The following is a 12,378-nucleotide window of genomic DNA, read 5'->3' on the forward strand; positions in this document are numbered from 1 at the left end:
TTTACCCTGAATATGAGCAAACATTTAAATTGTTTTCCTTGTTCCTCTTGCACGTTGCAACCATCTGGCAAATGTTACTTAATACATAGAAATGAGTACGGAAACTATGACCCAGATTTCTACCATTAAAAGCTTGTGATAGTTTTTGTTTATGCTTTTCCAGAAACTGTATTTGGAGTTGACAAAGGGTGCCGCTGAGTATTATCATCGTTCTTGGTGGAAAAGACATGGAGTTGTGCTCGATGGTGAAGTGGCAGCTATGTTTTACAGGCAAGGGAGTTTTGACTCAGCTGCAAAACTATATGAAAAGGTTTGTGCTCTGTATGCAGGTGAAGAGTGGCAGTCATTACTGGCAGAGGTGCTTCCTAATTTAGCTGACTGCCAAAAACAACTTGAAGACCAAGCTGGATATCTTACATCTTGTGTGAGATTGCTATCATTAGAAAAGGGCTTACTGCTAAAGACAGAACGACAGGCGTTGCAATCAGAGGTGGCCAGACTTGCTCATAGTGAAATGAAAAATCCTGTATCACTTGATGTGTCATCCTTAATCACCTTCTCTGGAAAGTCAGGACCACCACTTGATTTATGTGAGGGTGACCCAGGCAATCTACCAGTAACAGTCTGGAGTGGCTTCCCTGATGAAATTTTCCTAGAATCATTAAGCCTCACTCTAATAGCAACATTCAGTGCAGATGAAGGTGTTAAGGTTTGTGAAATTGCATTTTCTAGCTACTTGGAAGGATTTGCTAACCTATGGCTTTTTTGAATTTCAGAGTTTCGCTATCTGAATCATTTCAGCCCTTAATAATTTGATTGACGTCCTGATTTTTATTTTGTATATCATATACTCTGCCATGTATGCAGGTTGTAAAATGCTCGAAAGGTCCTTTGCTAAAGCCAGGAGCAAATGATATTATAATGTCCTTACCTCCTCAGCGGGCAGGATCTTATGTATTAGGTGTTCTAACTGGTCAGATAGGTCAGTTGAGATTTAGGTCACATGCTTTCTCAAAGGGTGGTCCTCCGGACAGTGATGATTTTATGAGTTTTGAGAGAACGCTGAAGCCTGTTTTGAAGGTAGGTCATGAATAAATATATTGGCCAATTTTAGGAAATCTACATAGGTGTAAAAGCAAAATATATTGAATACAGTATAAAGGATCCATATATATCATCTTTTATATATAGGCAAATTTTAGCTGTCTGTTTGTGTATGTGATTTGTTGGTATACTTAGAAATATTTTTCTTTTCAAAATACAAGATGGGTAGATGTGTTGTTATTGTGACGAGAGGTGCTTTTTACAGTCAAGATGGGTGAGGCCTGAGGTGACACATGTCAGCTAAAAATATAAATATTATAAATGAAAAAAATAAATATAATACTGTTGTGAATGTCGAGGGCATTGTTGAAACTTGAAATCCCATCTGGTAATACAACCCACAATCACGTACATGTATAAATTCAGAAGCAGGAGAAACCCCATTAGAGACTTCACCACTCGCAATGCCATTACAATTATAATACCATCGCTGTTTTACAAATTACAAGTAACCACCAGACCGGGGTGACTTTAGAGGTGGAAAAATACAGATTACTAATCTATGCTGTACACTAATGGCTTAATTTGTGGTGGACATGACCGACCTGACAACAACTGTGAGAGACAGACAGGAGGTTAAAAACTATAGCACATCCCTAGTGTAGGATTCATTTATTCAGATGAAGTGCCTTGCTTTACATGCAATCCAAAGTGGATAAAAGCATTTGATGGGTTCACCATCAAAGCCTCTGCAAGCCCTATCTGCGCATACATAGCAGGCTGTAAGGAAGTAACACCGTAGTCTAACTATTCTACATTTTGAAGCTTTTCTGGGCATATTTTCCAGCCAATTTTGCCCAAAATGTGGCAGATATTTGTTAAAATGATAAGTTTGTGTTGTGTAATCTGCACAATCCAGGTGCTCCAGGGGTTTGTCAGGGTGCTGAATCCATTTATGCAGTCAAAAACACATTTTAAACAACCAAGGATCACAATCTTACCCACAATTTTATTGCCAGATTCTGGCCAAAAAAACTCAAAATGTAGAATAGTTAGGCAACATCGGAAGTAACTGCCATTATAAGGTTTCTGACTTAAATGGAATTTATTTCCATTCCAAATAATCTCCTCTCTATTTGAATTATACATGGTATTTCCATGCAAAAAAATGTATTGTTTATCTTCCTTTTCATACAACTTTGTCACTTTAATTTGAATGATTCTGTTGTATGTGAGTATATGTTATTAAGAGGTCCTTTATGAAGATGGTCGGCAGGGTTCAATTCTTTTAGTTTGATGGTAGAGTAGATTACTAACAATATTTTATTCATCAAATCTTATAGAGATTCGAGGTACATTGTGTAGTGTGAGTGAGTAGAACCAATGCTAATAAGCCAAACTTTTTAATAATTATAAAATGATAATCTAAGGTATGAAATTTTTTTGGGACGAGGGACCTGCTTTGAGCAGCTGTTTGACTACTTAGAGGTGTACATACCCTACCCTCTCAGTAATGTCATTAATCTTAATTGGACTTTTTTACATAAATAGATGAAAGGTTTGATCTACCATTAAAACACATAATGGTTGATTGGTTGTTGTGTGAGCATGCTTGCTGCTTTGCTTTCCTCTCTTCCTTTGTGTATAAAAATAAACCAGACTAGATCCATCTTAACAATGTCTCTATCAAGCATTGAAAGGCATCAAATTCTTTGAGGTGCAAACTTTTTTTAGAGTGTAAAACTTGATGAAAGGTTTGCAACTCAATGGATTTGATCCCTATCGGTGCTTGATAGATACGTAGCTATGGTGTATATAGGTTGGTCCTAGCCCCTAATATTAGATACTTCACATGTAACTATAGAAATTGATCCAAATCAAGTTTTTTTTCCTGAAATCTTAGTTTTCCTTACTCCTGTGTTTGGATTTTCAATGGTACCTTCTTAATGCTTGTCTGTTACTCTCATGCTTACATGACATTAAGAACAAGAGGCTAGTAGAAGAATTTCCTACTAAACATTTGTCTGTTCTATCTTGTTTACCAGACTTTAAGAGAAAGAAGCTATTAGAAGACTTTCATATTTCAGGTAGATGACTTTGATTTACTTTGATTTGCCCAGGTCTCCAAGCCAAGGGCATTGGTTGACATCACTGCAGCTGTTTCATCTGGATTGCTGATGGGGGAACTCCAATGGTTGGGACTGGTTATCAGGCCCATTGACTACTCTCTTAAAGGCGCTCTTTTACACATCGATACAGGTCCTGGTTTACAAATTGAGACTTCTCACAATATTGAGTTGGAGACCTGTGCTAAAGCATATCACAGTTTGTCTGAAAACAGTTTCTCACCAACTTCAAACTCTGTTAGTTCACATGATATCCGTTTCTCTGGGAAAAGCAACAGGATTGATATGGAGGCAACTGTTGCTCAAGATATTGAAGAATTGCAAATAAGAGATGGAAAGTTGGCTCTTCCAGAGTGGGCAAGCAACATCACCACAGTCTTATGGTTACCAGTTCAGGCAATTGATGATCTATCAGATAGAATGATTTCTGCAGGTGGGCAGGCTTCTCTTTCACCATCTCCCATAAGTGTTACATCTGTTGTGGCACATGATGTGAGTCTTTCCTCACAAGGACAACCAGAAGTTTCCCAAAAGCGTACCATTGTGGATGGAATGAGGACTCTTGCTTTGAAGCTGGAATATGGAGCATCTCATAGTCGAATGTTCGAAAGGTTTTCCTTTTCAACTTTCCTTATTGTTTTTCATTTTGTGATATTTTTGAATGTAATCATTTGGACAACCTTCTAACAAGTGGGGTGTTCAATTGTCAGAACTGTTGCAGTGCATTTTACAGATCCTCTCCGTGTAAATACACGTATGGTGACAAAGAGCAGCGATGGCACTTTGCTTTTGCAGGTATTTGTATGTTGGATCAGTGACTTATAAAAAACACAATTTTTTCTTTTATATTAAATGCTCTTTTTTTGGAAAATGCTACACATATTACACTTAAATCATAATACATGCAAATGAAGATAGTTAGATCCAGGGACCATAGAGCCATCAGAAAAAAGCTCCCTTCCTACATAAGCAAGGAGTGTTAGTATATCCACTTTGGCCCTGACTTGAAGATTAGCATCTCTTCTTTAGTTGTTAAATTCTATGATTTCCTTCAAAGTCATGATGCTTGACTTGGCATAAGATTCATTTTGACCAAAGGGTCAAAATTTACTTGTGATGTGGAAAAAAGAAAAATTCGAAAAAAAGGGACAGTTTCCAGAAATATATGGATATTTTGCATTGAAATTAATTATGTGATGGAGTGTCAAGTGGTCAAGGAATTGGGTGATGGCTAATGGGGGGAAGGGGGGGAGGGTGATAGAGTCCATGCTAGGCTTTTGCCCACACACTAATTAATGTTCCAACCATCTTTTGCATTTTAACATTTTTCTTTCATTCTAGCTGTTTTATGCTTTTAACATTCTTTTAGCTGCATCAACCTCTAGGGAAAAGCTTCTGGCCTAGACTCACAGATGAGGACAAGAGGGTGCCAATCCCCAATGAACCAGTGACCACAAGGCCGGAGAATGGAGATGAAATCTGGGGAATGGTGGAAAGTGGTGAGTATGGAAAAAAATCACAGACACTCTACTTCAATCCAAGTTTACCAAGTAGTGACCCTGCTATAGCCCTAAGGCCTCAGAGGACATCTCCGTGGACTAGGGTTGAAATCTACCTCCCTGGTAGTGTGAGAACAGGTTTACAACTTTACAGTCAATATCGGTCAATAATCCAGATCACCTCTTAATCCATGTTAAATGCCGAAAACATTAAGTAAAAGCACATTATTGCAAGATGGTTATGTACCTGTTGAATGATGACCCACAGTAATATTTATGGAACAGAATGAATCAAATTAATCAGGGCCTCATCAACGATTGTGCTATTTAATTAAACACTTAACCATCTTGAGAGGTTGGCATTTGATGTTGTGGTTGCTAAGTTTCTTGTGTTTGTTGTATGTCAAATTTTCTGAAGAATCATTGGGACACTGATGTATTCTTCCTCAATTGTTCTTTACTATAGTCCTATTTTCTTGGAGTTCCTATGCCCCTCTGTAGTACCCCAGTTTTGAACCCTGGATCATCGCTGATCAGAGATGTATATATGGTGATGGTATGGCTAGACGCATGTTGTATCAAGACATTTGCATTTTGCAACATTCCTGAATCAGCATGCCTTTGGCCATGCTCTTAGAGCCATTCTAATCTAACGTTTGCCCAGATAATTACCAGAGTTTATCTTCGTTACATGGTCTTTGATCACCACTGGCTTTTGGCCATTTTAAAATTTTAAAATTCTGTTGAAGAACAGAATTCTACTACAAGTTTGAAGGAAAAAACAGATATTGAGAGGGAAAAAAATACCATTCCTCTGCCAATTAAAAAACAGAAGATATCACGAAGAAAAAAAGTAAGTACAAAAGATAATTACTGCCTTATCTATCGCTAGGACTCACACAGCAACGTCCAGCCATACTGTCTGGGTACATTGCCATTGTGTTGTGGTACATTACATTGCTGTAGTGTTGTTGTCATACTACTTTATTACCTTTAGTTGCACAATGGTAGCTCCTCAGCCTTGTGATACAGTTGTCATTACCGTGCAATTCAGATTCAATTTACCATATAGATGCAATTAATTACAGTCATACGACCATAGATTAGCGTCTGTATGGCCCGCCAATCTCTCCCACCACACTTAGCTGCTAGTCTAGGAATCCATTCACCATACATATCCATCACCGTACTATCCACTTTCTAGCTGCCATCTTTGGTTAAACAATCCATCATAGATTTGTGTATTGTCAGTCACCATTTTGAAATTCTTTTAAATTCACCAGTAGTACAGTATAGCATTAAAACTCTGAAAACAGATACATACATACATATATATATATATATATATATATATATATATATATATTTATTGAATGATGTGTACTACCATTCAGTGAGGTGTAACCACTGAGCCCACTTATTTTGTTTGTCTGCTGCATAACAATGAAGGTAAGCTTCTAAGCACTTATTGACAACTTCTGTTTGAGGGTGATATGCAGAACTCATGTTGAGGTATGTTCCAATATGTTTGAAAAGCTCCTTCCAAAAATTCCCTTTAAACTTGGCATCTCTATCACTAACAATGACTTTAGGAAATCCATGTAATTTGTAGACATTCTTGCAAAATATCTCGGCGATCTCTTTTGCTGAATCTGATTTCTTCATTCCTATGAAGTGTGCATACTTTGTGAGTCTGTCTACTACTACAATAATTTTATCTTTTTTGTCTGATATGTGTAATCGTTCAATAAAATCCATTGATCTTTCTTCCCATTTTTGATTAAGGATATTCAAGGGATGGAGTAGGCCACGGGTCTTAACGCTTTCACTTTTATTCTTTTGGCACTGATCACATTCTGCTACATACTTTTGAATGTCATTGCTCATTCCTTTCTAGAAAAAAGACTGACTTGCATTATAGTAGGTTTTAAAGAACCCTACATGTCCTACCGGAAACAAGTCATGGGATTCCTTGAGGACCTTGGACCTAAATTTAGAGTTAGGGCTTAGGTAAATTCTCCCTTTATACAACAGAATATCATTCTTCCATTCGAATTTTGGATTTTCAGTAGGTTTGTTGATTATAGCACTTGTTTCTGGGTCTTTTGCATATTCACCGCGGATTTCATTAAGCCATTATGGGATTATAACCGAGACTGCAAACAAGGAGGTTTCTCCATCTTTTTTGGAAAGAGCATCTGCCACTACATCGTCCTTTCCCCTTTTATGCAATATCTGCATGTAAAAGGCAGCAAATTTTTCAATCCACTTTTGTTGTTCTTCAGAGAGCGTTTTATGTTGGGGGAGGTACTGGACATACAATTAATTCAAGTCTATAAATCATCGTACAAATTCCATATAAAGTCAATCCATCATAGACTTGTGTATTGTCAATCGCCATTTTCAAATTCTTTTAAATTCACCAGTAGTACAGTTAATTCAAGTCTATAAATCATCATACAAATTCCATACAGTCATTAAGTCACATAATAACAATTCCTCTTGGAAACCCTATGAGTGCAACATTCACAAAAAGATTGAACTAGAATGGTCAGATCTTTTTATGGTTTGACAATTTTTCTCAGCACTCAAAGGTTTGTACTATGATAGCTCCAAGAGCAGAGAATGGTGTGAAGACATTATGAGCTTGGGAAAAAGACATCAAACCCTTCCATAAATATTCTTCGAGGAAAAAGCATTTTTAAAGGGTGAGGCAATATAACTGACCTTGAAACTAATATGGCTCACCAATTAAATATCCAAAATACTTGGAATATAAAGAAAACATATAAAAAAATCCATTTAGGATAAAAATAATATATATTGAACAAAATGTATGAGAAAATTGTATGGTCATATTACAATGAGGCCCTGTATATATATGTTATGAAACCAGCTCACAAAAAGATAGAAAAGAGAGATCCACGCCTTAGAATTCAGCCTCTTCGAGGGGGCAACCTCCTTTACATTACATAAATGAACAATTCTTGGATGATTCAAATAACAAAACCTCTTTTCTATATATAGGAGTCTATGGAGTCACAATATAATCCAGCGGACCTAACAATAATAATATAAAGCCACAAAAATAACAATAGAGGGATTCTATGGGCACATTAATAACAATATGGGGGTAATGGGGGCACAACAATATAAATAAGGGGTATAACTACAATAGTAATGGGGTAATCACTAGTATTATAGGGACCCAACATGCCCCTCTCCTTCAAAAAAGTGTTGTCCTCAACGCTTGAATAGTTCAGGATACTTCTGCATAAAATTCTCATCCTCCCATGTGGAATCTTCAGCTGATAAGTTCTTCCACTTGATAAGTTACTCTGAAATTGATCGATTTCGTAGCTGTTGAGTTCTTGTTTCTATAACTGCTTCCGGTTCCAATATAATTTTTCCTTCCTCGTCAAGTTCTGGCAATATTGTTTGAACTGGGAGCTTGTCGCCTATAACCTTCTTTAAGCATGAAACATGGAAAACTGGGTGCAATCGAGAAGCTGCAGGAAGCTCCAATTTGTATGCCATAGTACCAATCTTTTGCAACACCTTGTACGGACCATAATACTTTGGTGATAATTTATTATCCTTCTTAGCTTGCTTGAGGGACATTTGCTTATATGGTTGTAGCCGTAGGAATACCCAATCAACTACATCAAAACTTCTTTCACTGCGATGTTGATCTGCCTGTTGTTTCATTCTATTCTATGCCAACACGAGGTTATCCTTTAAGAGTTGGAGGACTTGTTGTTGATGTTCGATGTGATGTTCCACTGCCTGAACCTTAGAATTTTCTCTTAAATATGATGTGATGGATGGTGGTTGATACCCATAAAGTGCCATAAATGGGGTCATTTTTGTTGCTGTATGAAAGGAAGTGTTATACCACCATTCAGCCAGAGGCAACCATTTGACCCATTGTGTCTGTTTATCAGATACAAAGCAACGAAGATATCCTTCCAAACATTTGTTTACTATCTCAGTTTGCCCATCAGATTGAGGATGATAAGATGAGCTATGAGCTAACTGAGTACCAAGACAAGAAAATAATTGTGTCCAAAAATTTCCAGTGAAAATGGGATCTCTGTCACTTACAATAATCTTTGGGTTTCCATGTAGCTTTTGAATTGTTTCCATAAATGCAGTAGAAACTGTACTGGCTTTAAATGGATGCGATAATGCACAAAAGTGTGCATACTTGGTAAGTCTGTCAACTACCACCATGATGACACTCTTTCCCTCAGACTTGGGTAAACCTGTGATAAAATCCATTGATACCTCCTCCCAACGTTGGCTTGGAATGGATAAAGGTTGTAATAGACCCGGTGTCTTAATTGTTTCAACTTTATTTTGTTGGCAAACCAAACATTCTGCCACAAACTTTTGAATATCTGATTTAAGGCCATCCCAAAAAAATTCCTTCTTAACCCTGTGGTAAGTTTTTAAAAATCCTGAGTGCCCTCCTAAGGGAGAAGTGTGCAATTCCATAAGAATCTTTTGTTTTAGCTGGGAATTCTTACAGAGGTATAAGCGATTTTTGTACCATAATGAATCATTTTTCCAGCTAAATATATCAGACGTACTGGAATCTTGTTGTAGCTTTCGAATAAGTGCCCACACTTCTTCGTCATTCTTCCATTCCTCCCTTGCTTCATTTATCCAATCTGGTTGGATGATAGAAATAGCGCACAACAATGCTTCCACATCCTCATCCTTCCTTGAGAGTGCATCTGCCACCACATTTTGCTTCCCTTTTTTGTAGATGATTTCAAAGTCATAACCCAACATCTTTGTGACCCACTTTTGTTGCTCTTCAGAGGATAATCTTTGTTCTAAAAAGTATTTAAGGCTATCATGATCTGTTTTTACCTTGAAGTGTCTTCCCATTAGGTAGGGTCGTCATTCTTAAGTGCATGGAGTATTGCCAACATTTCCTTCTCATAAATAGCTTTGCTTAGAAACTTTCCCTCGATTGGACGACTTTCAAAAGAAATGGGTCTTTCATCTTGCATTAGAACAGCACCAATTCCATTTCCTGAAGCATCACATTCCACAATAAAGGTTTTTGTGAAGTCCGGTGTAGCTAAAACCGGTGCTTGGCACATTGCCTCTTTAAGATGTTCAAAGGCCTTTGTTGCTTCCGGAGTCCATGAAAATGCATCTTTCTTCAATAATGTCGTTAGAGGTGTTGCTCACAAAAAGATAGAAAAGAGAGATCCACGCCTTAGAATTCAGCCTCTTCGAGGGGACAACCTCCTTTACATTACATAAATGAACAATTCTTGGATGATTCAAATAACAAAACCTCCTTTCTATATATAGGAGTCTATGGAGTCACAATATAATCCAGCCGACCTAACAATAATAATATAAAGCCACAAAAATAACAATAGAGGGATTCTATGGGCACATTAATAACAATATGGGGGTAATGGGGGCACAACAATATAAATAAGGGGTATAACTACAATAGTAATGGGGTAATCACTAGTATTATAGGGACCCAACAATATAACTAAGTGGGAATGCCCTTCAATTAAGAGTCATGTCCTTCAGAAGAGACATGTCCTTTCATTAGGATGTGTCTCTTCATTAATTATTAGTATTATTTATTATAATTTGTATTATATATTTATATTTGTTACATAAACATTATTGTGGTGCATTTTGTTATGTAAACATGTAACATGAAATATAATCCTATAAGTCTGCGAAAGGTTGGAAATGATCCCAGGGTGTTAATGAGGCCATGACAGGGGAATTAAAGGGTTAAATAAGGGAATAATGTATATTCTTGCTTCCATATGTCCCTACCTCTTTCCGATGATAGGTAGAATTCTCACCAATCTTTTCTTTAGCTGCTTAAAGAGAGAGGTAAGTGGTGTTCCTTGGGAGGTGCATGGTCTCTTGGAATGTTTGTGTAGATGCACTGTAATCTTATCCATACTTCTTCCATTTCGATTACCAAATGTTTCACTGATTTGTATGTTTACCATCCCTACAATTACCAGCAATCTGTTGCAACAATTGCATGGCCGTGAGCTATGTTATCGTGTTCATCACATTCAATGAAAAAAGTTCAAAATACATGAATATAAAGAGAGCTGATCAAGTTTGTCTAAATTCACAGAAACTTATATATATATATATATATATATAGAGAGAGAGAGAGAGAGAGAGAGAGATAGAGAGATAGAGGGCGGGGAGGGGGCGCGCGGGGGGGTGGGGGCGCGGGGTTGTTGGGTTATATATGACATATATCATAACCTTTTCCATAGAGCTTCTATAACTGAGATAAAATGAGAATAAGTTATGGGGTCAAGAGTTTGAGCATCTATGATCAACAGAGTGCCCGTAGCAAAGAGTTGATGGCATACCTCATCCCACAACATTGAATAAAAAGAAGACAATGAGCTAGCCTCATTCTCAAAAACAAAGTTGCACCTAATCTTCCAAAGAATAAATAATGCCAAAATCTGCTAGCATTGCCATATCGTAGAGAGAGCAATATGAGCAAGAAAACAATAATATCCAAACAATTCAGAATGCCAGTGAAACTTTCCTGTAAGCAAAGTTGAATACTAATCCTCAAGATATCTCTGATGGCGTTTGGAAAATTGACATTCCCAAAAAATATGCTCCACAATGTCTAGGTGATGACATGTTGGGCATAAACCATCCAAAAGCACATTCTTATCCAACAAAGCCATGGATGGAATCTCCTTGATCGCTAAAAAGCAAAATTCTTAGCTTAAGAGAAAGCTGAGTAGACCAAATGTTGTGAAGCCAATGCACCCATCTATCCCTCAAATGAGCGGACACCAACCTCACATTGAGGATTGGTGATAATGAATGTCTAAACACTCTCATATTCATTTTAAATAACCCAGGCTCTGAAATAAGGCCCCTCAACTCTATAATCGAAGGAGTGCAATGGCAATAAGTCTATACTCCAAAGCAAGAGCATGCCAATCCTTATAGGAATGAGAGGAAGAATCCCACATATCACCACAAAAGGAAATGCTTTTCTTGGTCAATCTACGAACTTTAAAACAAGGCATATCAGCAACACGAGAACCTTGAACACTCAAACTCCAAATGGCGAGATTGGCTAGAGATATCTCACACTGCCCTAGTTCCTTCGCAACGTCACCGAAGCAAACCTACACCAGCCTTCCATGTTGGCCACATACTGTCAAAGATGAGTAATTTTGAAACCCAGAACAACTAGGAGGAAGAGTTAATATTATTATATTACATAAGCCAAAAGCCCCTCGAACTTGCCCTTCATGTTGAGTGGTCATGTCCCAAAGCTGAAACAAAATTTTCCAAGTAGATGAACCCTCTAGACATGTGACCACTCACTTGGCTGCAACGATATTACCGTAAGTGACAACATGAATCAAACCAAGCCCCCCTTGTCCGTAGGCACTATTGTCGCCCGGATTGTATAGGCACTGCAGCAATGCTCAGGGCGGGAGCTATCACTTCGATCCCGGCCCACTCCGTTCTAGCTGTCTCTCAACAACAGGCTGGGGGGTAGTCCCTATGGAATGAGGTGAAAGAAAGTAAGTTGAGAAATCAACTTACTTGGGAGACACAGATGAGCGGCCTAGCCACTTGGCTGGAATTAAGCAAGATTATGATTAAATTAGATTTTCTATTATGAGACCAGTGCCTTAATGGCATCACAAATTCTT

General features: G+C 37.7%; 1 protein-coding gene across 3 annotated transcripts in view; it reads left to right on the forward strand.

Annotated features, from left to right (window-relative positions):
* Positions 1–12,378, forward strand: part of CLUB (TRAPP II complex TRAPPC10/CLUB) — a 386,678-nt gene that overhangs the window by 352,479 nt on the left and 21,821 nt on the right. For all 3 annotated transcript variants that reach the window (XM_089395888.1, XM_089395886.1, XM_089395887.1), the window contains exons 13-16: positions 164–709; positions 868–1,080; positions 3,165–3,781; positions 3,881–3,965. In XM_089395888.1, coding sequence (XP_089252014.1) covers positions 164–709; positions 868–1,080; positions 3,165–3,781; positions 3,881–3,965 — 1,461 coding nt within the window. The remainder of the gene's footprint in view (positions 1–163; positions 710–867; positions 1,081–3,164; positions 3,782–3,880; positions 3,966–12,378) is intronic.

The sequence above is a fragment of the Pinus tabuliformis genome, chromosome 1_2 (genome assembly GCF_031772625.1).
Source record: "Pinus tabuliformis cultivar Carrire ecotype Pingquan chromosome 1_2, CPIR1, whole genome shotgun sequence".
NCBI classification, from domain to species: Eukaryota; Viridiplantae; Streptophyta; class Pinopsida; order Pinales; family Pinaceae; genus Pinus; species Pinus tabuliformis.